The 24,449-nt window shown below is 60.7% G+C and overlaps 1 protein-coding gene across 1 annotated transcript in view; it reads left to right on the top strand.

Annotated features, from left to right (window-relative positions):
• The window catches only part of ITGA9 (integrin subunit alpha 9), a 293,387-nt gene that overhangs the window by 186,694 nt on the left and 82,244 nt on the right, over positions 1 to 24,449 (top strand). Inside the window, exon 18 of the mRNA XM_062179765.1 lies at positions 9,188 to 9,338. Within this exon, the coding sequence (XP_062035749.1) occupies positions 9,188 to 9,338 (151 nt within the window). The remainder of the gene's footprint in view (positions 1 to 9,187; positions 9,339 to 24,449) is intronic.

The raw sequence follows: 24,449 nt of genomic DNA on the forward strand, positions 1-24,449 counted from the left end.
GCTCTGAGAGCTCGGGAACCCAGAGCTGCGCCCAGAGCAGGGCCAGCCGGCGCTGGGGTGGCTGTGGCGAGTCGGCCTGGCTGTGAGTGGGTTTCAGGGGCTGTGTCTGGCCAGAGGCGCAGAACCAGGAGGCCCCAGCTGCAGCCTCCCTGCCCTGCCCACTCCCGAAGGTACAGCCTCAGTGTGTTTTCCTGACCGTCCGCACCTGTGCTTTGTTCCTGGGCGAGCCAGAAGCAGGGAAACCTCACGGCCATAGCAGCCTGGTCTATCATGGGGCCACCCTTGCTCGGGGTGGCTGCCCCCTCCCGGGGCGCACAGGTCGGCGTCCTGCTGCCGATGGCGAGGAGCCTAGGTACGGCCGTGGGAGCAGCTCTCGGGGTGGCTGCCCCCTCCCGGGGCGCAGGTCGGCGTCCTGCTGCCGATGGCGAGGAGCCTAGGTACGGCCGTGGGAGCAGCTCTCGGGGTGGCTGCCCCCTCCCGGGGCGCAGGTCGGCGTCCTGCTGCCCATGGTGAGGAGCCTAGGTTCGGCCGTGGGAGCAGCTCTCGGGGTGGCTGCCCCCTCCCGGGGCGCAGGTCGGCGTCCTGCTGCCGATGGCGAGGAGCCCAGGTGGGGCAGTGGGAGCGGTGCCCAGTGGCCGGGTCACCCCTGTCTAACGACACCAGGCCTGCCACGGCCCAGGGTCGTGGGATTTCCTCTGCCTCCCAAAGCATTCTTTGTCCTTGATCCCGGCATTACTGCGGATGAACCTGATCTCTTCCAGATGTCCTGAGCACTGAGGACTCTGGGGGCAGGGCTACGGGATCTGCAATCCGCCCTGGGCTGGGGACCAGCGCTCCTCTTCACAGCCACACACATGGGCCGGGGAGGCACCTCTGGCCTGCTGTGTTGGCTCCCAGCGATTCTCACCCCGAGGAGCTGTGGAGACCCAGAGCTGGGGCCGGGTCAGCAGGGCGGAGGCAGAGCAACACATGTTTGCCTCAGTTCTCTGAACGCTGCCAGAGCCCACTGCTTCGTCAGAGCGCCTCATCAGCGCGGTGCCTCTGCCCTGACTGGAGCACAGCACCGACACAAGGGAGCAGAGATCTCCGGCTGCACAGGAGTGGCTTTTCCAACCAGAAACTCAGCCGCAGGGCCCGCTGCCCTGCCGCCCATGGGCTGGCGCTGAGGACCCCTGCAGAGGTCCTAGACCCCTTGCTACAGGAACTGCGTGGGTCTGCAGCAGGCTGAGGGAGGCTGTAGCATGGTGACATGGGAGGTCTGTGTGCAGGCTGAGGGAGGCTGTAGCACGGTGACATGGGAGGTCTGTGTGCAGACTGAGGGAGGCTGTAGCATGGTGACATGGGAGGTCTGTGTGCAGGCTGAGGGAGGCTGTAGCACGGTGACATGGGAGGGCTGTGTGCAGGCTGAGGGAGGCTGTAGCATGGTGACACGGGAGGTCTGTGTGCAGGCTGAGGGAGGCTGTAGCATGGTGACACGGGAGGTCTGTGTGCAGGCTGAGGGAGGCTGTAGCACGGTGACATGGGAGGGCTGCAGCAGCCTGAGGGAGGCTGTAGCACGGTGACATGGGAGGGCTGCAGCAGGCTGAGGGAGGCTGTAGCACGGTGACATGGGAGGTCTGTGTGCAGGCTGAGGGAGGCTGTAGCACGGTGACACGGGAGGTCTGTGTGCAGGCTGAGGGAGGCTGTAGCACGGTGACATGGGAGGGCTGTGTGCAGGCTGAGGGAGGCTGTAGCATGGTGACATGGGAGGTCTGTGTGCAGGCTGAGGGAGGCTGTAGCACGGTGACACGGGAGGTCTGTGTGCAGGCTGAGGGAGGCTGTAGCACGGTGACACGGGAGGTCTGTGTGCAGGCTAAGGGACCGACAGGTGGGGAGGGCCCACGGTGTTGTACACTGGACGGAGACTGGACCAGGGTGGCACGCGAGATTTTGTTGCGCTGCTCAGACGACGTCCCACTTCAAACTCGTTTATTTCTGGGATTGTCCATTTAATACTTGGGTCCCTGAAACTGTGAGAAGAGAGACCCTATTAAAGTTAGGGAATAAAAACAAAGAGCAGAAATGAATGAATGGAGACCGTTACTGTTTATGTCCTCTTCAAATGTGGTTGAATGTAGACAGATGCGTAGACAGGTGCTGGGGGCGGGTGGGCCTGGTCCCAGCTGGGGGAGGCCATCAGCTGGAGCTGCTGCAGGTCCCGAGGACCCAGGAGAGATCGGAGGGGCCGGGCAGGGCAGCGCGGCCTGTCCGAGGAGCAGGCTGGCCAGGTGTGGCATTGAGCTTTGAACCCAGAGAAAGGAGAGGGTCTTGAGCTGGCCAGGCTAGGGGTCAGCAGAAGGCTGGAGCAGGCAGCCCAGGGCGGAGGCTGTGTTGTGTGAGGGGAGCTCGGTGGGACAGCCCTAGTTCCCCGCATCTGCGTGCATGCCCGCCCCCGCCAACATCCCATGCAGCCCACAAGGCCACTGACCAGGGGACGAGTGTGCGTCAGGTTGTGGTGGGACACTGAGTGTCTGTGGCAGGGAACACACGCGTGCTGTGTGCCTGTTCTCTTCTGGCATCTCACAGCATTCACCAGGACGTTGTAGCAGCCACTGACTGTCGGAAGCTCAGTGTTGTCAGTCTGATGGTTAACTGCCCAATCTTACTGCAGTGTCTTTTCCCTCGACCACTGCCTCACATGCGGTTTTAACAGCATGGATAAATCCATCCATCGGAGATCTGTCACAGATCAGCCGTATCATACTGTTAAAGTCAAACACATAGAATCCCTTGAGTATCTAGATTCCCAACTGCTAAAAATACAATATGAGCCGTGTGTGCAATTTTGAAGTTTCTAGTAGCCACGTTGAAAAGTAACGTGAAACTGTTGACATAGGCTGTATTCAATCCCGTACACCCAAAATATGATTATGTGAACATGTGATCGGCAGGAAAGCAATCACTGCTCCCGTTGTGTGTGTGTGTGTGTGTGTGTCTGAAATCGAGATCAGCCACAATCAGAGAGCTGAGCATAGGCCTAGAACTTGGACTTTGGAGCCAGCTCACGCGCTGGGTGGGCACAGGAGCCGGGGTCTTTCTGCACCCGTTCCTGTCCGTCTTGGTTGAGGGCCGCTGCCGGGTGTGAGGGGCTTGTTCCCGTGTTTTTTGTTTTTTGCGGTAGTAGCCATCTTCGTGGTAATGAACTGGGGAATGATCGTTCTCAGAAAGTTGTGAGCGAGGGCCAGCGCTGGCGCAGTGAGCTAAGCTGCCGTCTGATGCTGCGTCCCGTACTGGAGCACTGGTTTGAACCTGCCCGCTCTGCTTCAGTCCAGGAGCACTGGTTTGAACCTGCCCGCTCCACTCCAGTCCAGGAACACTGGTTTGAACCTGCCCGCTCCACTCCAGTCCAGGAGCACTGGTTTGAACCTGCCCGCTCCACTCCAGTCCAGGAGCACTGGTTTGAACCTGCCCGCTCCACTCCAGTCCAGGAGCACTGGTTTGAACCTGCCCGCTCCACTCCAGTCCAGGAGCACTGGTTTGAACCTGCCCGCTCCACTCCAGTCCAGGAGCACTGGTTTGAACCTGCCCGCTCCGCTTCAGTCCAGGAGCACTGGTTTGAACCTGCCCGCTCCGCTTCAGTCCAGGAGCACTGGTTTGAAGCTGCCCGCTCCACTTCAGTCCAGGAGCACTGGTTTGAAGCTGCCCGCTCCGCTTCCAGTCCAGCTTCCTGACCATGGTCCTGGGAAGGCAGCAGAAGATGCCCACGTCCTTGGGTCCCTGCCACCCATGTGGGAGAACCATGAGAAGCTCCTGGCTCCTGGCTTCAGCCTGGCCCAGCCCCGGCCGTGTGACCATTCAAATAAATAAGCAAATCTTTGTAAAGTTGTGAATGTATGGATACATGACTGGAATGAGGCAGGGAGGGAGCAGAGGGAGAGGGGAAGGCAGGAGGACGTGGTGCCCTGAACAGTATCCTAGTTGTGATCACAGACATTGTGGTGACAGGTGACAGGACGATGGGGCAGAAGTTCCTGTGCAGACACAGTGACTAGGGTGCACGTCATTCACTCTGGTGTTAGCTTCCTTTATTCAGGCTAGATTCGTGCCAGGAGCAAAAAGAAAAGAAAATCTTATTTTTAAATTTAAGTAAGATCCCAAGTTTTGAAGATGTAAGGGAAATCTAAGCTGAGCCAAGGGAAAAGCTCTGAGCACCATTCAGCCCCTTGGCTTTCTTCCTGGAGAACCTCCACAAGAAATCAGCCGGGCGAAAGGGAGAGTGTCGCCGTGGTGGCCTTTGGGTGCAGCCTGTGCGACTGACCCGGAGCTGCACTGCGCTTACCCAACAAGGGGTTTGGGTGGTGATGTCTGCGATAAACGGGCTCGGAGGACAAGCTCTCCTGAGGTGCTAGGCTGTGGCTCCTGACCTTTGAAGCGGTGAAGGGTTTGGTGCTCAGCTGGTGTAGACACAGTGACACCTCGAACAACAGCTGTCACAAGAGACGGTAAGACAGAAGTTTGAATCACCGGTGAGCACTGTGTTTCCAGCAGGCCGTCTGTGTGCTACGAGGTCAGCTTTGTGGAAACACAATAATAACAGCTTGCGTCTTACTCTTACCACAAGGACCCCTGTGCGCGGTGATGAGCCCCCCTCGAGAGGCCGCACCTGCAGGTCAGGGTTCGTGGGGACACCTCTCAGGGAGTGGCCTCCTCGGAAGTTGAAGATTGTTCTCCTGTAACCAGGTGAGCACCTGTGGGACGTGTGGCCCGAGACTCCCAGGCCCGACCGTTTTCATCTTTCTGCAGCCTGGTCAGGTCCTTCTCTTTCCCGACGTCATTCAGCCTCTGGCCGGAGCCTTCCTGGCTGAGACGGGTTTGTATAAGAGCCGTGGCTCAGGCCCCTTCATGCCAGAGGAAGCGGGTGCTGGCCCCGACTCAGCCCCCGCGTGGGCACGTGGGCGGGCAGGTCCTCTTCTCCAGGGCCAGCTCCTCCGCTGTAGGAAGTGCAGGGTCAGCTCGTGGCCTAGGCGGGGCTGTCACTGCCACTCAGTCATTCCTTCATTCACTGAACACCTGCTGTGAGAGACCAGCCTGACAGTCTGAGATGGTCAGGCCAGAGTCTCTGTGCCCAGGAAGTCCGCAGGTGCCTCCTTGGGTGTTGAAGTTCAGTCTTTCTGCTTGGGAAGGCATTGCATCCCTGAGAGGTGTGCGCTGGGCACAGCTCCGCCTCGGGAGTTCAGTGATGGGTACGACCAGGCGAGAGTTCCTGCCTGCTGGTGTTGGGGTTCCAGTGGGGAGAGAGCGCCTAGGCGAGTAGCCACGCAAATAAACGGACGACCCCAGCTGCCGTGATGGAGCGCAGGGGCTGGGGGCTCCTGGCGGGAGGATTTGTCTTATGTCACGGACATGGCGCCGTGGACAGTGATGGAGAGGCGGGGCTTTGACGTGCAGGAGGCACCGTGCCGGTCACCCTAGCCCCTGCAGCTCCCCAAACGGGACTCACACCGGGATCGTCCCAGGGCCCTGAGGTTGCAGGATGATAACGTGTTCGACAGGACCCAGCACCACGCTGCAGAATCACATGTCTGTTCCATTTCTAAGGACAACTTTGGAAGCGGAGATGTACTGTTTTGGTTATAGATTTTTAACCATGGAGAAAGAATGAAAACAACTTGGAGGCTTTGACGGAGTCTGGGCTCCCAGCATGCCCTGCGAGGTGCCCGGCTGCCCTTCATCACAGCCGTGTTTCAGTCACGCGGCTCTGAGCCCCAGGAATGAGCCGGCTGCAGGATCAGATGACGGCGGCCTGAGTCTGGGGGTGGCGGAGGCTTAGATGTCCCCGGGCTGGTCCCCTGATGCTGACACATGAGAAGAGGGCCCCGAGCACGCCAGCAGCCCTGGCATGGAAAGTTCTGTGTTGCCTGCTTACTCCACGGAAGCCGCGGGCCTGCCCGGGGTGCCCGGGCCGCTGGCAGTGCTTCCGCAGCCCTCTTGGGGTGGAGCGGGGTTAGCTCCGTCTCAGCCCCAGGCCACAGGATTCCTCCTTGATGCTGACCAAGGCAAGCGGGAGGACAGAAATAACCCATTGACTGTTGAAAATGACGCTGGCCAACACTAATAAACCGTGGCCACCCTGGCCCAAGGTCAGGGTCTTCATTTGCTGGAGGCCGTTCAAGAATTCGAAACTCAGAGCTCTGAGCTAATTTTTCACATCTTGCTTGGATCCTCGGAGCGCTCGCTCCCAAGGCAGGGCCCTCGATGTCTCACTGCACATGTTATTCTTGTTGGTGTGCCAGGCCTGCCGCAGCGCAAGGGCCTCGCTTCATGGGTGGGTAATGGTGATTCCCCCGCCCCAGTTCAGATTTCAAAGCACTGTGGCCTGTTGAGATTCGGGATAATTCTCTGTCATGCTGTGTTAGCTGTGTTAATGGTTGTAAACAACAAAAACATATGCTGGTTCATTTAGGCACGAAGGAGAGTTGTTGGGAGGATATGGGCTAGTTCCGAGCATAGACAGGCGGCTAGGGAACCACCTTGGGCGGGAAACGGGAGGCAGGCTGCACCCCTGGGCTCTCACCTCCTCTGCAGCTACTGACGTGGTCTCAGGGCACCTGTGTCTTTGTGCAGCCCCCAAAGTTCGCAGCCCCAGGCGGGAGCGTGCATCACTCTGGTAAGGCACGGGACCACCCTCAGACCACACAATTGTACTGATTCGTGACCCACACCCTAGTGACCAGAGGGGAGGGCCGCGCACTTGCTGCCTCTCCCACCTTGTCTTGGGAGTCCCGGGACAGGGAGAGGTCAGGATACCGGGCAGCCCGAAACAGCCATGGCCGTGCCAGCCTCCCCTCCGCTAGTCACATCTCCATCCGCTGATCTCCCGTCGGCCGCCCATGCGGACTTCTTTTGTCCAAAGCCCACACCACGTGGTAACCGCCCATCTCACGTGCGCTTCGTCAGCCTCAGCTCGGCCCGTTCTCCTGGGCGGCCGCTCCCTGCCTCCCCTCACCCTTCAAACACCCACAGTCCTGCTTCTGTTGTCTTCCAACTGCGGCCCATCAGACCACTGCCCACATGCGCACCTGCACCTACCTTCACTGCCGCTTCCTCCCCACGCCCTTCCTGAGGGTCGCCAGGCCGGGCCAGCGCCCGTCTCTAGTCCTGTGGGTCACCAGGCCGGCCCAGGGCCCGTCTCCAGTCCTGTGGGTCACCAGGCCGCCCAGGGCCCGTCTCCAGTCCTGTGGGTCACCAGGCCGGCCCAGGGCCCGTCTCCAGTCCTGTGGGTCACCAGGCCGCCCAGGGCCCATCTCCTGTCCTGTGGGTCACCAGGCCGCCCAGGGCCCGTCTCCTGTCCTGTGGGTCACCAGGCCGCCCAGGGCCCGTCTCCTGTCCTGTGGGTCACCAGGCCGCCCAGGGCCCGTCTCCTGTCCTGTGGGTCACCAGGCCGCCCAGGGCCCGTCTCCTGTCCTGTGGGTCACCAGGCCGGCCCAGGGCCCGTCTCCTGTCCTGTAGGTCACCAGGCCGCCCAGGGCCTGTCTCCTGTCCTGTGGGTCACCAGGCCGGCCCAGGGCCTGTCTCCTGTCCTGTGGGTCACAAGGCCGCCCAGGGCCTGTCTCTTGTCCTGTGAGTCACCAGGCCACCCAGGGCCCGTCTCCCATCCCGTGGGTCAGGGGCCGGCCCGGCACCCGTCTCCTGTCCTGTCTTCATTGCTTCCTCTCTAGTGGGTCCTTACAGGTGGCGTGCACGTAACCCCATGATTCTCCTTTAACAGACACCCTCCCCTGAGCCCTCTGCCCGCCGCAGCCCTGCCCGACCCGCTCCGGCCCCTCTGCACAGCAGTCTTCCCAGTAGCTGTCTGCGCCACCGTTGCGTTTAGTCTCCTCCCGCGTCTCTGAAACCCTCTCCGGGCAGGCGTCCACGGCACCGCTCTCGGGCATCTCCCAGGGTCACAGCGACCTCCGGAGGGCTGGCTCCAGGGCACTTCTGACTCCTCCTCTTGCCAGTTTAACAAGCTGGCCACCGCTTCCCTGAAACGTGACCTGGGGACACCCTCTGGTCTCACCAGCCCCTCCTGCTCCTGGGAAATCTCTCCCGAGTCTACACTCGCTCCCCTGCTCCCTCCCAAAGCTGTGCCTCTGGCCCAGACCCTTCCGCACCTGCGGCCTCAGGTGTCCACCTGTCCCAGTGTCCCCATCAGAGCCCGCTCGGCACTGCTTGTCTCTGGCAGCCCTTCCCTCCCCACGTCTCTCCCGCCCCAGACCCTGGAGCCATCCTGGCCTGCTCTTTCCTGACTCCCTCGTCCAGGCCGTGAGCGAACGCCGTGGGCACAGCTTCTGGAACATCCCCAGCACTGGTCTCTTCTCGCAGCCTCGGTGCTGCCTGCCCCCATCTGTGCTTTCATCCGCCCACACCTGCGTTTCCCAGCAGCCTCCTGGCCACGCCCCCCACCTCTGCCCTGAGCACTCCCCACTCTGTCCACCGCACAGCGGCGTGGGGTCCCTGAAATATGGAAGTCGGGCTCCTGCCTGGCTCAGGCTCCACTCAGCGTACGACGGCCCTCAGGGTCGGCCCCCACGCCCTAGGCCTCCTGAAACCCAGGTCTCCCATCCCCCCCCCGCCCTTCTTGGGCGCCAGGCACATGCTCACCGCTGGGCCTTGGCACTGTTGGATACCCACTTACTGGTCCCCTTGTTCCTCCAGGTTGCTCCTGAGAGGTCACCTCACGAGCAAGGCTGCCCTGTTGGCCTAAGCTTGCACCACGCCCTCCCGGCCAGGTGCTGTCTGTCCCTACGCTTCGCAGGTTTCTCCCCAGCGGCTCTCACTGCGGTGTGACCTTTCTGGTGGCTTCTTTGTTAGCTGGCTCCTCTCTTCCCGAAGCTGTGCGAACTCTGCGGTTTTCTCCGCGTGTAGAGCAGGGGCTGGCGTATCACAGGTGCTCCGAAGTAGTAGAATTAACGCGCTCATGAGTTGCTTCTGTAGGCTGTGGAGTGATGTGTGGCTCACGCCAGCCACGCGAGAAGCCTGGTGGGCGAGACACGGCAGAAGCCTGCGTCCGAGGCGCGCGGGCGCTAACTCGCCCCCGGCCACGCGGCTGGTTACGGGGCTCCTGGGACTTGAAGCTGTGGTCCGGGTTCCTTCCCCCATTCCTTCCAGCCCTGACGTTTCCTAGTGTCGGCCTCCGGGCACTAAATGCTGATTGTCCTCCTCGCAGTGTGGATGAAAAGACCCCGTACCTGGCTCTGGGGGCTGTGCGGAACATCTCCCTGAACGTCTCCATCGCCAACATGGGGGACGACGCCTACGACGCCAACGTGTCCTTCAACGTTTCCCGCGAGCTCTTCTTCATCAACATGTGGCAGAAGGTAAGGCGGCGCCCGCGGCTGCCCGTGCCCTCCCGTGCACCTGCTTTACCCACTTCGCCCATGGGCTGGGACAGGCGATGTACAGGGACTGTTCCGCTCCGTGGGGTATCATCTGGCACTACTGGGCTTTGTCTTCCATCGTGGACGTCAGGAGTAGGCCGGCGTAGCCAGCGAAGGAACAGTGTTCTCGAGAATTCCGCCTCTCGGTCAGTAAGTGAAGCGTCCTCAGTGGGTGCAGAGGGCAAGGCTGGGACAGTGGGACACGGCGGAGAGTGCGGACAGATGGCGAGTCCAGCTCTCCCACGACAGCGTCAGGGAGGGCCGCTGAGGTCAGATTCCTTATTCTTCAGGAAAAACAGCAATCCTCGTTTCTACAAGAACTCTGTGACTTTGGCAGCTAATTAAGACGTTTTCCGAACGTCGTTTGAGCCAAACAAAACATGTCCACTGACCGTAGCCGCCTGCTGTGCTCCGTATGTCGCAGCCCGGCTCGCTCGGCTGCCTCTCGTGTGGATCTGTGTTGCTGGTGGAATTCGTCTCTCTCGCCTCTCACATCCTTCCCAAAGATGGCGCTGGGACAGGTGTGTGAATGGGGAGTGAGGAAGGCCAAGTGCCCCGTGGTGTCTGTGGGCCTTCAGCTTGGGGTCTTACACACGTTGTGGGGAGTCGGGGGGTGGGGGTAGCTGCGCTGTGCAGCCATGGGAAGCACGGCTGAGCTGGGAGGGGGTGGCTGCGCTGTGCAGCCATGGTACGCACAGCTGAGCTGGGAGGGGGTGGCTGCGCTGAGCAGCCATGGTACCCACGGCTGAGCTGGGAGGGGGTGGCTGCGCTGAGCAGCCATGGTACCCACGGCGGAGCTGGGAGGGGGTGGCTGCGCTGTGCAGCCGTGGTACGCACGGCTGAGCTGGGAGGGGGTGGCTGCGCTGAGCAGCCATGGTACCCACGGCGGAGCTGGGAGGGGTGGCTGCGCTGTGCAGCCGTGGTACACACGGCTGAGCTGGGAGGGGGTGGCTGCGCTGTGCAGCCGTGGTACGCACGGCTGAGCTGGGAGGGGGTGGCTGCGCTGAGCAGCCATGGTACCCACGGCGGAGCTGGGAGGGGGTGGCTGCGCTGTGCAGCCGTGGTACGCACGGCTGAGCTGGGAGGGGGTGGCTGCGCTGAGCAGCCATGGTACCCACGGCTGAGCTGGGAGGGGGTGGCTGCGCTGTGCAGCCATGGTATGCACGGCTGAGCTGGGAGGGGGTGGCTGCGCTGTGCAGCCATGGTACCCACGGCGGAGCTGGGAGGGGGTGGCTGCGCTGAGCAGCCGTGGTACCCACGGCGGAGCTGGGAGGGGGTGGCTGCGCTGTGCAGCCGTGGTACGCACGGCTGAGCTGGGAGGGGGTGGCTGCGCTGTGCAGCCGTGGTACGCACGGCTGAGCTGGGAGGGGGTGGCTGCGCTGAGCAGCCGTGGTACCCACGGCGGAGCTGGGAGGGGGTGGCTGCGCTGTGCAGCCGTGGTACCCACGGCGGAGCTGGGAGGGGGTGGCTGCGCTGTGCAGCCGTGGTACCCACGGCGGAGCTGGGAGGGGGTGGCTGCGCTGTGCAGCCGTGGTACCCACGGCGGAGCTGGGAGGGGGTGGCTGCGCTGTGCAGCCGTGGTACGCACGGCTGAGCTGGGAGGGGGTGGCTGCGCTGAGCAGCCGTGGTACCCACGGCGGAGCTGGGAGGGGGTGGCTGCGCTGAGCAGCCGTGGTACCCACGGCGGAGCTGGGAGGGGGTGGCTGCGCTGTGCAGCCGTGGTACGCACGGCTGAGCTGGGAGGGGGTGGCTGCGCTGTGCAGCCGTGGTACGCACGGCTGAGCTGGGAGGGGGTGGCTGCGCTGAGCAGCCGTGGTACCCACGGCGGAGCTGGGAGGGGGTGGCTGCGCTGTGCAGCCGTGGTACCCACGGCGGAGCTGGGAGGGGGTGGCTGCGCTGTGCAGCCGTGGTACCCACGGCGGAGCTGGGAGGGGGTGGCTGCGCTGTGCAGCCGTGGTACCCACGGCTGAGCTGGGAGGGGGTGGCTGCGCTGAGCAGCCGTGGTACCCACGGCGGAGCTGGGAGGGGGTGGCTGCGCTGTGCAGCCATGGTACGCATGGCTGAGCTGGGAGGGGGTGGCTGCGCTGTGCAGCCATGGTACGCACAGCTGAGCTGGGAGACGTGCAGCGGCAGGGAGTGGAGGGGCGCGTGGTTGCGCCGCCGGCTGATGCAGACTGGAAGTTGCTGCTGTTTCCTGAGGTCGTGGTGACCGGGGACCAGGGGGCTTCTGTGTGCGCCTCGGTGCCTGTGAAGTGGCTCCGTGCTGAGGACTGAAGGAGCCCACGCCGAGCCACCGGTGCACGCGCAGCCCCGCCCTGGAAGGCCGTGATTCCCCTCCCACCCCGTGCCCCAGGCAGGCTTCCTGGATGCCCGGTGCACTCGGCAGGTGCCCGAAGGGCCCCAGCTTAGGAACCTGCAGCCTTGCGATGGGCAAGGGCTTCCTGCACGCAGCACAAACCCTGCCGCTGAATTCTGAATCCAGGTCTGTCCCCGGCTAATGGTGAGCGCGATGGTCCCTGCTCAGGCCAGGCGGCGGCAGCGAGCACAGCTGGGCAGGCTAGGGGACAGTGCGTCTTCCTCCTGGAGTATTCCGCGTCACCTTGGGCTTAGCAGGGCGCAATCTCGTCAGAACTTAGGAGCTTCTGCGCATTGGTCAAGATTAGCTGCCCAGGGGGTGCAGGATTGTAAGACGCTGTACAATAGGAGTGTTAACATTTCTTAAACCAAAAGATCAAGACTCATGGTCTTGAAAAAGGATTGCGAGAGAGAGAGAGAGAGAGAGAGAGAGAGAGAGAGAGAGAGATGGAGAGAGAGAGAGAGAGAGTTTGCTTACTGTTGAAAACAGAGGCAGTTTTATATTGAGTTTATTTTTTGCATTCAATCAATTGCCTTTATTTTAAAAAAGAGGAGTTATGTAAAGCTTAGTAAATGCCAATAAATACACAGAGTTCATGGGAAAATGGAATTAAAGTTAATGCAAATTTCCACGTGTTTTTTGAAGCCTGTCATGTCAGCTAAATGGTTGTGCTGGCTTTTCTTTATTTATTTATTTGTTTTGTGTGTGTGTGTTGGCTTTTGTAACTCAGTTTTTGCTCTTAATCACTCCGCGGTGGTGTTTCTCATTCATCGCTTAAGTATTGGAGTTTGGGGCTTAAGATGCTGACTTTTAAGACTTTTTCTCTCTATCTGAGGGCAGAGAGAGCTGGCTCTCTCCCCCGATTGCAGCAATGCACTGGGCTGGTTGGGAGTTGGGAGCCACATCAGCAGGGTCCCCCACACTGGTGACAGAGCCCATCACCCGGGCCATCACCACTCTTCCCAGGATCTGCGTTAGCAGAAAGCTGGGGTTAGGAGCCAATGCCGGGAGCCCAACCCAGGCGCCCTGATGTGGGACAGGGCTGGGATCTCAGCGCCCCACCCACCAAGGCGTCTGGACAGGCTATGGAGCCTTGGGGCGCCGGCAGGCGCAGGAGTTGCCTGAGGGGCTCAGGCACCTTTGTGCTGAGGGTCTTCCGCTCCGAAACTGCACCTATGCCAGCGGACAGCGCCCACGGCGTCCCCGGCCCCTCGAAGCCAAGCCTGGGCCCGATGCCTGCGCCCCGTCCCCGTGTGTGAGCGATGGGAGACTGCCTGCTCCTCTCTCCCTGCCGCCCCCGGCAGGAAGCTTCCGTGTGTTCCGTCTGTCAAGTTAATAGTCGCCCCGAGTGAAGTGCAAGCCTTAATGTTCGCAGTCCATCAGCCAGGCCATTAAGATGATGAATGGACTTGCTGCCTTCCCCTCTGAAGACAGCCCTGAGGGTGGATATCGGGGTGGAGAACAATCAGTCTCTGCCTTGGCCGCCCCCTTCCTGTCTTTAATCCGGTGCCCCCAGGCCCCGGTGACTTCCCCGTGAACTTCCTGCACGGAGCCAGGCAGACAGCCCGGGCCTGGCTCTCAGCCCGGTGTCCCGGGCGGCCCATCCGCCTGCCACAGGTGACTCCCAGTCCCTGGGGCCCTTCGGTGTCTCTGAGCTGCTCCAGGGAAGGCTGCAGCCCAGGCGCCCGGAGCCCGTGTCCGGAACCCCTGACCTGCGCCACCTGGGACCCTGTGCTGGCTTTTCTGGCTCAGCAGAGAGACCCCAGGGTGGGCAGAGGGACGCTGGGCCCTCGGCCCCGGGCGGTGAGCAGAGAGAGGTGCTGGAGAAGCCCCGTGTCCGCCCGTCTCGCGGCACGGCGTGGCCTCGGTCTTCACGTCCTGGAAGCGCTGCACCTGCGCATTCGGCGAGCTGGAAAGGAGGGCGGGGCTTAGCTCTAGAAGTGAGCAGCCTGGTCCCCACGGGACTCGGGCGAGGGCGATTCCAGAGCCGCAGGACTCCCAGGGTCTGCGCGGGGATTTCAGGACACACGCTGCAGCTCAGGGGTTTTGTTTTGCAAAGCAGCAATGGAGTGATTTCCTCCTGTAAGGGACACGGAGGAGCCTTGGCTCTTCGCTCTGTTTCCTGGGGCAGCGTTAACACGCGAAGCAGAAAGTCCTGGAAGTGCACTGCTGAGCTAACGCAAGCAGGAGATGTGTGAGACTCCGGGAGAACCTGGGCTGGGTTTCCCCGAAGCAGGTGCACGGGCGAGATGCACTCCCAGGGTGGCAGGACAGCCTCAGGCACAGGCCCTGCCCCTCCTGCCAGGGGGCTCGGAGCCCAAGGCCAGGGAGCAAGACGTCTGTCCTCACACCAACATCCGTCACCAGTGAGGGGCCCCTTGGGGAAGAGTAAAGTCCCAGGCACTGGGCACCCTTGGGGACGAGAGGGAGGCTGCAGGAGCCCGAGGACCCAGGGGTGCTGGCTCTGCGAAGCCAGGGTGGCCACGGCAAGGGTGTCTGGAGAGATCTGGGTGTTCGGCACTGGGCTTGGCGTGAACTGGCGCCCTTACGTTCTGAGGGCGGCTTGCAGGAGTCTGCGTGAATTCCCAGCGCCTGCTGCACGCATCTGCACCGGGGAATCGGCGTAGACAGGGGACTTCAGCAAGCTGCTGCAAAACGGAATCCAAAGACACGTCCTTTTCGGTGCAAGACGTTTTTGAAATCCATGCGTAGGTTTTTCGTAACACACATTTCCATGAGCTCTTTGAAGACTCCTTGTAGGCCTGGATTTCAAAATGTTTGGCACCAAAGCGAACTTACCTGGTAATTCCATTTTCTGCACGCCGTTTGAAATTGCCTTGAATGGATGCCCAGGGAATTTAGCAGAGAGCAGGCACGCACAGCCGCAGCCTGCTCCAGGCCAGCTGGCCAGAGCGGTCCGGCCACCCCTTTGAGGTCAGCTTCGAGAGGGTCCAAGGCTTCCTTTCCTGGCTCCCATGCCCTGTGCTGGCCACCGGCCTGGTTCTTACTCCGGCGTCTGAGGAGTGGTGAGCCTGTCCTGCTCTCAAGAGCAAGTGCATTTTTAACATCAGTGAGGAATCGGTTTGGCTGCGGGCAACCGACAGCCCAAGTGCTAGCTGATCCTAGTGGGATTTTGGTGCGGGATGCACTAAGAATCCAGCACCTTCTGCCTTCCCCCCCAGGCCGCACTGCTCCTTGGCTTGTTCGCCATCACAGCAGCATCCCGGGCAGGAAAGAGAGGGTGGACCAAGCACAGAAGGTCTGCCCCCTGTTGAAACACCTCGCAAAAGCTCCGCTTGGCATTTCCCACGTCTCCTCGGCAGAACCCTGGCACACGGCACGCTAGCTGCAGGGGAGGCTGGTGGCTGGGTTTTCTGAGCGGGTTACGTTACCACCCCAAATAAAATCAGGCCCCAGTGTCCTGGGAGGGAGGGCACTGGAGAGCCCTGGTGGGGCCGGCCACAGCAGAGACCTGAGACAGGTTGTTTGCTGGTGTGTGGCACAGCAGGTGATTCACAGCAGAATGGTGACAGGCCAGCGAACAGGAAAAGGACCGGCACATTCCCGTACTGTCTTCCTGTTGCCAGAGTGCTCACAGGCCCTGCACACAGCACTAGGATTGGAAAAAAAAAAAAAAAGAATAAGAAAAAAGCCATCCTCCTGGGGCTAGCATTGTGCAGTGGGTTAAGTCCCTGCTTGTGGCTCCGGCATCCCACATCCGAGTGCCGGTTTGAGTTCCGGCTGCTCTGCCCCCTGCTGGTATACCTGGGAAGGCAGTGGGCGACGGCCCAAGGGCTTGGCCCTGCCAGCCACATGGGAGACCCGGATGGAGTTCCTGATCTGGCTGTTGCAGTGTTTGGGGAGTGAACCAGGGGATGGGAGATCTCTCTCTCCCTCCCTCCCTCTCACTGCCTCTCCCTGCCCCACCCCCACCCGGTATCTCTGGGACTCTACCTTTCGAATAAATAAATGAGTCCTTTTTTAAAGAAGCCATCCTCACGAATACCTGTTGAGGCGATCTGGCTTGGCCACAGGCAGGTGTAGCAGGGCACCTGGAACAAACCTGCAGGGGAAGGACCCAGGTCTGCCTCACCAAGCGCTGCCCAGCGAGCCTGCTCCCTTCAGGAAACAGCCCCCCCGATGCGTTCCAGCGTGATCGCCGTGCGCCGGCCTCGTCTGTCCTCCCTGACACGCGTGTTCCTCAGGAGGAAGCCGTGCCAGCGGTGCTGTCATTCTGTGTGGATTTTGAGCTCCCAACCGAGACGCCGTAGTGCCCTACCCAGGTCGGCCTGTGCAGAGGCCAGGGTCCAAGACCCCTGTGCTGTCTGGTTCGTGCACGTCCCTGCCAGCCGCTTCTGCCTGCTGCGTTCGTCAGCTCTGGTTGGCCTCTTCCTTCCTAAATGTAGTTCCCAGGCCTGAGCTCAGTCTCCCCTGCATTGAGCTAGCATCACCCTAAGACCAAGTGTGGTGTTTCAAGTCACGTCGGAAGAGCGGAGGACTGTAGGACACATGGTGTGTCAGGTCATGCAGGGACCTCAGCACAGTTAACCTATTTTCCCTCCTCCTCCCCCTCCCCTCCCCCTCTCCTCCTACCCCTCCCTCTCCCCTCCCCCTCTCCCTGCCCCTCTCCCTCCCCCTCCTCCTCCCTTTCCCCCTCTTCCTCTCCTCCCCCTCCCCTCCCCCTCCTCCTCCCTCTCCTCCTTTTCCTCTCCTTCCCCTCCCCCCTCCCCCTCTTCCCCTCCCCCTCTCCTCCTACCCCTCCCTCTCCCTCCCCCTCTCCCTCCCCCTCCTCCTCCCTCTCCCCCTCTTCCTCTCCTTCCCCTTCCCTTCCCCCCCCTCCTTTCCCCTCTCTAAGATTTATTTATTTGAAAGGCAGAACAATAGGGAGAGTAGGACAAACACACACACACACCCAGAGATCTTCCCTCTGCTGGCTCAACTCTCCGAATGGCTGCAATGGCCAGGTCTGGGCCAGGCCTCCCGGTCTCCCACATGGGTGCAGGGGCCCAAGGACTTGGGCCGTCTTGCAGTGACTTCCTGGGCCACAGCAGAGAGCTGGCCTGGAAGAGGAACAACCGGGACAGAATCCGGCACCCCAACCGGCACTAGAACCCAGGGTACCAGTGCCACCAGTGGAGGATTAGCCTAGTGAGCCGCGGCGCCGGCCCCCTATATATATTTTTTTTAACTTAAGTTTTCTGTCCAAAAAAAGTGGAATTTATTTTGGTCTAAGGAGAAAAATACAAACTTTATTTTTTTCCAAGTAGTCAGATGACCCCCAAAGATTTGTTAAGCCCTCCGTTGTCTGCGCGCCCAGCGGCAGTGGGAGGTTGGCGGAGTTCCCAGGGCCCCGGGTCTGTTCTGGGTCTGCCTCAGGCAGGGGAGCGATGGCCGTGACTGCTGGAGCGGCGGGGACACTGTCAGATCTGGAAGTTTCTCCTGGGAGCGCATCGCTTCTCGGCTTCCTGCCTCCTGTCCCAGCCCTGCCTTCAGAGCAACCACTGGACTCACGTTAACGCTGCGCTTTCGGTTCGGAAGTGTGCGTCCGATTTTCACGGTTCGCCTCCGAGAGTCTGCTCCGTGCCTCAGCCAGGGGTCACTGCTGCCTTCGCGTGGGCCCTGTGCCTGCATGCTGGGCCTCGGTGGGTCCCTCTGCCCTGTGGCTCATCACGACGATCACTTGTGTCTGTGCAGAGCTCTCGAGGTTGGCCCAAGTTGAATCAGTTTGGTTTATAAATCCTGAGCTTCCAGCTTTACTAATTCGGGCCTGTTTAGCTTCAAAATCGTGTTGTATGCAAATCATGGTTTTGGTTTCTGTTTTCCGCTATGAGACGCTCACTCCGAGGGTTTCCCCTGAGCCATGCGAGGCATGTCACCTCCAGGCAGTGTCCAGCAGTGGCCGCAGCAACGTCTTTCTCGTTGTCGGCGTGACTGTGGCGGGATTCCGGTCGAGGGTGTGAACGTGCGTGCCTGGGGACGCCACGTCAGATGTCTCCCGGAAAGTTCCCTTCTTCCCTGAGGGCCTATTGTGCTGTCCTGTCACAGGACCTGTCACAGCCGTCCGTGTCATGTCCAGTGCCAGCTCACACAGCCAGTTTGTAGCTATCCACACAGGACTTGCACAGCTTGTAGGGGGGGACTCAGGTTTAAGAGGGGCAGGCTGGACCGTATGAAGGTGACACTGTTCTAAGTCAGATAGCCAGAGAGCAGTAGCAGACTCAGGTCTTTGCCATTCATGTTTGGACACGGCCAGATCGGTTGGCTCATTCCGCGAGGCTCAGCACGTCTTAAATGTGTTCAGCGCCTTCGAAAGCAAGCCCGATTCACCCATCGATAGACTGGTGCTGAAATTCAGTATTTTCTCTGGTCTGATTCTGGTTTCTTCCTGGAGCTACGCTTGTGCCTACTTTTCCAGAAGAGTTCAGACCACCGTCCTAGGCCGAGGTGGGGGTCACAGTGCTGGTGGGAGATTTGTCCCCTGGACACGATGAGCCGCTCCAGCCAGCACCCAGGGGCCGCTGTGGCCAGCGGCGTTAGGTGGGTCTTCCCCCTGCACACACACCCTGCTACACTTTGATATTGCGGTGGCACCCAGCACCTGTGACTGTTCCTGGCAGCCTGGAGTCCACTTCCTGCTAGAGCGCACAGCTGGACAGCCCTGACGGGTGAGGGTCTGGCCAGTGCAGGTGTATGAGAGCCCCAACCGCAGGCTGGCACAGCTCTGAGTGTGAGCCCCACTCCAGGGCCGTCCTCAGAGGCCCGTGTGTGCACCTGCCCGCCGGGCTTCCTCCCATCCTGTACTGGGGCTGCACTTCCTCTCCTCCTCTTCTGGGCTCCCTGGGGCGCAGGCCTTGGACGTCTTCGGTTCAGGAATCCTCATCTCTGGGGCTGGGGCTGCCTCTGGGGACCCAGATCTGAGCGCACAGGCCCGCGTTGTATCAGGAAGTTTGGTTCACTGTGGTGCAAACTGCCCACGTTGCTGACCTAACTAACTAGATCACTTTTATTTTGTTTGTGGCCACAATCTTTGTCTTCAAATAATCCTTCGTGGAGTTGCTTATCTCTGTAATACAACCTCATAGGAGTGGAGACGCAGCCAATTCAGTTAAATCTAAAGGTTTTGGGTCACTGAAATAGCACGTTCTTTTTACTGGCTATGAATATTTACATATTGTGACAAGCACATGGTGTCATGGTTAAGATGCCGCTCGGGATGCCTGTACCCCACATCAGACAGAGTGCCTGGGTTCGAGTCCTAGCTCCACTCTATTCCAGCTCCCTGGGAGGCAGCCGGTGATGGCTCATGTGGTTGGGTCCCTGCCGCCCACGTGGGAGATCTGGACTGAGTCCCTGGGCTCCTGGCTTTGGCCTGGCCCAGCCCCAGCTGTTGTGGGCATTTGAGGAGTGAACCAGTGGGTGAGAGACCTCTGTGTCCTCTCTCTGTCTCTATGCTTTGCAAATAAATAAAACTTCGATAAAAGTTAAAACCAGCATTTGCACACTAAGCTGTTCATATTGTTTCTTGGTTTTGGTCTTTTAATGAGATCCGTTGTACCACCCCTCGAAGGTGTTGCTGCATTTGGCTTGCCCACGTCTTGTTCGGGGTGGCACGCGTGTCTCTCAAGGGGAGTCCGGTTCTTCCTCGGCGCTCTGGAAACTCGTAGCCGGCAGACCCTCGGCGGCAGCTGCCAGGGACTAACCCTGCTGACCGCTCGTCTGTGTGGCAGACGCCAGACCGCACTTAGCTTTGTGAACACATCTGATCACGGCAGCCCAGCGAGGCGTGTGTGTTACGACCTCGGCTTTCCTGGCGAGGAGACCAAGGCGTAGCAAGGTGAGGGCCGTGGTGCCAGGGATCAGCCCAGACAGGCTGGCTCCAGGCGCGCTCACGCAGCTGCCTGGCACAGGCAGGCCTGCTCACGTGTCCGACGGCCGTGCTGGCTGCGGGGCCAGGTGCTGCATGAATTGGCTCTTTGTCGTTACCTCACTGCCAGGTTTCTTTGTGCAAGGAAGTATTGATGACTTTGCTGAGCGGCTGCGAGTTATCTGAACAAGGCTCTCTTCAGTGCCCCAAGGATGCTGGCACCAGGCTCCGGCTGGGCCGAGCTCGCCTGCCGCGCCCACCGGCTCCACGTTAGGCCCCGGGAAGCAGGCACAGCCTCGCCCTCGGGTTTTCCTTTCTGGAATGGGTTTGTCCCCAGGTGAACTCCGACAGGAGGAAGGTCACACGTGAGAGCTTTGCCCTGGAACGGGCACAGTGCATCCTGTCCTCACGGCCGCCTGTTGAGCCCTGAGTGTCTGGCAGAGGGCGTGAAGTGGCCACACATCCTCTGTGGGTCACGTGGCCCGGGCCGTCTTCACGTTCGCGCTCTGCTGGCCCCGCCCGCTCTGAGGTCCGCAGGCTGGCGGGAGCACTCCAGACTCCTAAGTGACCTCAGTGCTGAGCTCCTGTTAGACGCTGCTGGCTTTGTGCTGCTGACAGGACGGCTCGGGCTCTCGCAGCCCCTGAGGGAGCCAGGGGATTATGGAATTACTGACTATGCTAAGCAACGGCCAGAATCCGGAGACGCTACAATTGGCACGTGGGCTGTGTACAGTGGGGTGGGCTGGCCTCAGACATAGACCCCTGCCATCGAGAGGCGGAGGAGCACGGAGCCCATTGCTGTGTGGCTCAGCCCAGTGGGTGAGGAGGTGTTGACCTGTGTCTCAGGGCTCTGAAGAGCTCAGGCCTGCGGGTACCACACGGCCGCTGGGGTGGTCCTGAGTGGGTCGCAGCGCCATCCATCCACCCAGCAACTGTGAGTTTCATTAACTTGTATGCAATCCACCGGAGAGATGGATCTGAAGAGGTCTCCTGCGGCAAGTACAGCCCCCTGGGGGCCGTGGACGGCCTCCATGGTGGTGGGCGTGTCCCCGAGGGCGCAGGTGCTGGACTGGAAGGCCCACGGGCCGCAGCAGGGCAGGACCATGTGGCTGGAATGGAGTGGGCAGACAGACCCGAGACAGGCACGGGTGGGCCCTGTCCAGGACCGCAGTGAGAGCCCCTCCCAGCTCAGCCACAGGAGGAGGTCACGTGGCCTAGTGTCTGCGCCCCAGTGTGTTACGGGGCGCCCTACCATGCCCGTGGACCGTGGATTGCAAAGCTCTAGCCCAGCAGTTGTCCCGGGGAAGACAAGGCATGTGCGCACTGTTTCCCTGTACTTTAGAAGAAAACAGAATGGCCCTTTGTGAAAACAGAGAGCTTTTCCCCAATACCAGAATTTCACAGAAGGACCCGTACACACGGGCTCCCGGCCGCCGATCTCCGCTGCTGGACCCCAGGGCACCGCAGGGCAGCAACACCAGCTGTGAGACCCGAAAAGCAGCCTGCTCAGGTCCCAAAGGCAGGTGGCAGAGCAGTCCTGGCCCCTGGCTGAAAACCACGGCCCGGGTCCGAGTGGCTCCTTCCACTGCAGCTCCTCAGGTGCAGCTCGGAGCTGGGGAAGCGGGGGCCAGGTGGGGCAGGGGGCTCCCAGCTCAGGGTCACGCAGCCGTGATCCCACGGACCACCCCGCCTGCTCTCTACAGACACTCTAGCCAGTCTGGATGTGCAGTGTCAGCTCTGGCTGCTTGTCCTCAGCTGGGAGGGCAGAGCAGGGACTCTGTCCCGCGTGTGCCTCGTGTGTTCATGGGGAGAGAACGGTGCCTGTTGAGCACCTGGCTCCTTCCGAGCCGCGGTTCACCGGGCTTCCTGGGGCGGAAGGCGTCCTGTTCCAGGCCGAGGGAGCCCTCGCTTGCTGCTGCCACTCGGGAGGGGAGCAGCGTCCCTAAGGGGGGCTTCAGGACGGAGGGAGCAGACACCGGGGGGCTGCCTGGTGGTCCGCAGTGCCCAGGATAAGGACGTGCGCTCTGGGGTGACGTGGAGGTGAGGCCAGCTGGCTGTGCAGGGCCGGGGTGCAGGCAAGCTCTGGCTCACCCCGCTGCCCCCTGCACACATCGTGCCCTGTTCCAGATGGGCCTTTGTCCATGCGACTCCCCGGCCAGGATGGTGCCTGTCTGCTCCCCCGGAAACCTCTCTCAGCCTCACTTGGGTGGTGGGAGTCAGCTTCTTCCCCCGTGCTGTGTTTCAGACCGCTCCTTTTCCTAGAAGTTACTGACCAAATGGCCAGTGGGGCCCCACTGTTTGCCAAGCCTGAATGACGGTGTCAGCGCAGGTGGTCTGTCCGAGCCGTGCTCCCAGTGAACACAGGCGGTCTGTCCGAGCCGTGCTCCCAGTGAACACAGGAGGTCTGTCCGAGCCGTGCTCCCAGTGAACCAGGCGGTCTGTCCGAGCCGTGCTCCCAGTGAACACAGGCGGTCTGTCCGAGCCGTGCTCCCAGTGAACCAGGCGGTCTGTCCGAGCCGTGCTCCCAGTGAACCAGGCGGTCTGTCCGAGCCGTGCTCCCAGTGAACCAGGCGGTCTGTCCGAGCCGTGCTCCCAGTGAACACATGGTCTGTCCGAGCTGTGCTCCCAGTGAACACAGGCGGTCTGTCCGAGCCGTGCTCCCAGTGAACACAGGCGGTCTGTCCGTGCTCCCAGTGAACACAGGCGGTCTGTCCGAGCCGTGCTCCCAGTGAACACAGGCGGTCCGTCCGTGCTCCCAGTGAACACAGGCGGTCTGTCCGTGCTCCCAGTGAACACAGGCGGTCTGTCCGTGCTCCCAGTGAACACAGGCAGTCTGTCCGAGCCGTGCTCCCAGTGAACACAGGCAGTCTGTCCGAGCCGTGCTCCCAGTGAACACAGGCGGTCTGTCCGAGCCGTGCTCCCAGTGAACCAGGCGGTCTGTCCGAGCCGTGCTCCCGGTGAACACAGGCGGTCTGTCCGAGCCGTGCTCCCGGTGAACACAGGCGGTCTGTCCGAGCCGTGCTCCCGGTGAACCAGGCGGTCTGTCCGAGCCGTGCTCCCGGTGAACCAGGCGGTCTGTCCGAGCCGTGCTCCCAGTGCAGTAAGACCTGCACAGTAGGGACTCCGTTTTGGAGCACCTGAGACCCCATCTTGAGAAAACACCCCCCGCCCCCGTGAGACTCTGGTCTGAAACTATGATCTAAAACACTCGGACCGTAGCAGCCCCTGCATCATGGCGGCACAGCACAGAAACCCCCTAGCATGATCGCTCAAGCTTAGAAACGGACAGGCTGCACCTGGGCCAGTGATAGATTGTAATTTGTCTGCGTTCCAGGTATGATTTAGGCCAATGCCTGGATTAATGTCAAGATTATAATTGAAATTGTTAAGACTGTAACTGGCATTAAGATCATAATTGATAGTAGTTTCACATAGGCTTTAGGTCAGCTTGGCCCCGGTAACCAAGTATCCCCCCGATCCTGACCGCCATGTATCCCCCCCGCCGATCTTGGCCACCATGTATCCCCCTCCCGATCCTGGCCACCATGTATCCCCCCGATCCTGGCCGCCATGTATCCCCCTCCCGATCCTGGCCACCATGTATCCCCCCGATCCTGGCCACCATGTATCCCCCCCCAATCCTGGCCACCAGGTATCCCCCCCGCCAATCCTGGCCACCATGTATCCCCCCAATCCTGGCCGCCATGTGTCCCCCCCAATCCTGGCCACCATGTATCCCCCCCGATCCTGGCCACCATGTACCACCCCCTCCCCTCCTTGTGGTTTTTGCCTTCATAAACCCTGCTGCTTTGGGCTTCAGGGTTGAGAGTTCTTTAGGGCGTGAGCCCACCCTCCACAGCTGGCGATGAATGACCGTCAAGTTTTATCAACGTGCGCTGCTCCTCGGCACTCACTCGGGCACAACACCAGGAAGCAGGAAGCGGGGTAGAAAAACCAACGTGAGAGTGTGTGTGGGGTTTTTTTTTTTAAGATTGATTGATTTGAAAGGCTGAGGGAACCAAAGATCTTCCGTTCACCGGTTCAACTCCCCAAATGTTCACAACTTTTGGGGCTGGGCCAGGCCAAAACCAGGAGCTAGGAACTCATCCAGGTTCCCACGTGGGTGCCGTCATCTGCCGCCTTCCTAGGTGTGTTAGCAGGGAGCTGGATTAAAACCGGAGCAGCTGTGGCCGGCTTTGTGGCTCAGTGGGTTAAGCCGGCACTGCAGGTGGTATCGGAGCACCAGTTTGAGTCCTGGCTGCTCCACTTCCAATCCAGCTCCCTGCTAAGGCTCCTGGGAAAACAGCAGAAGATGGCCCAAGTCCTTGGGCCCCTGCACCCACATGGGAGACCCGGATGGAATTCTAGGCTCTTGTCCTCATCCTGGCCCAGACCTGGCTGTTGCCATCTGGGGAGAGACGAGCAGATGAAAGACCTTTCTCTCTGTCTCTCCTTCTCTGTCACTGTGCCTTTCAACTAAATAAGTAAATCTTTTTAACACATTAGAAAAAGAAAATTGAAAAAATAAGAGCACCTGGAACTGGAGCCAGCACTTGGCATCTCAAGTGGTGCCTTAGCCCAGTGTGCCGCACACTGGCTCCAGGCTACATTTTTGGGGTCACTGCTGCCGGTACCAGAGAAACCACCCAGACGTGTTCACCTCCAGGAGACCGGAATGTTCACTGGTCTGCTCCAGTCCTCGGGTGGCCAAGGGCCGTCTTGCCAGGGCCTTGGCACAATAGTGTGTGAGTGCCCCTGGCTCTGTCTGCCAGAGGCACCCCAGCCCAGCCCAGCTGAGCCGCAGGGAGGAGACAGGGCCAGGGCCCGCGAG

The sequence above is a fragment of the Lepus europaeus genome, chromosome 2 (assembly GCF_033115175.1).
Source record: "Lepus europaeus isolate LE1 chromosome 2, mLepTim1.pri, whole genome shotgun sequence".
NCBI lineage: Eukaryota > Metazoa > Chordata > Mammalia > Lagomorpha > Leporidae > Lepus > Lepus europaeus.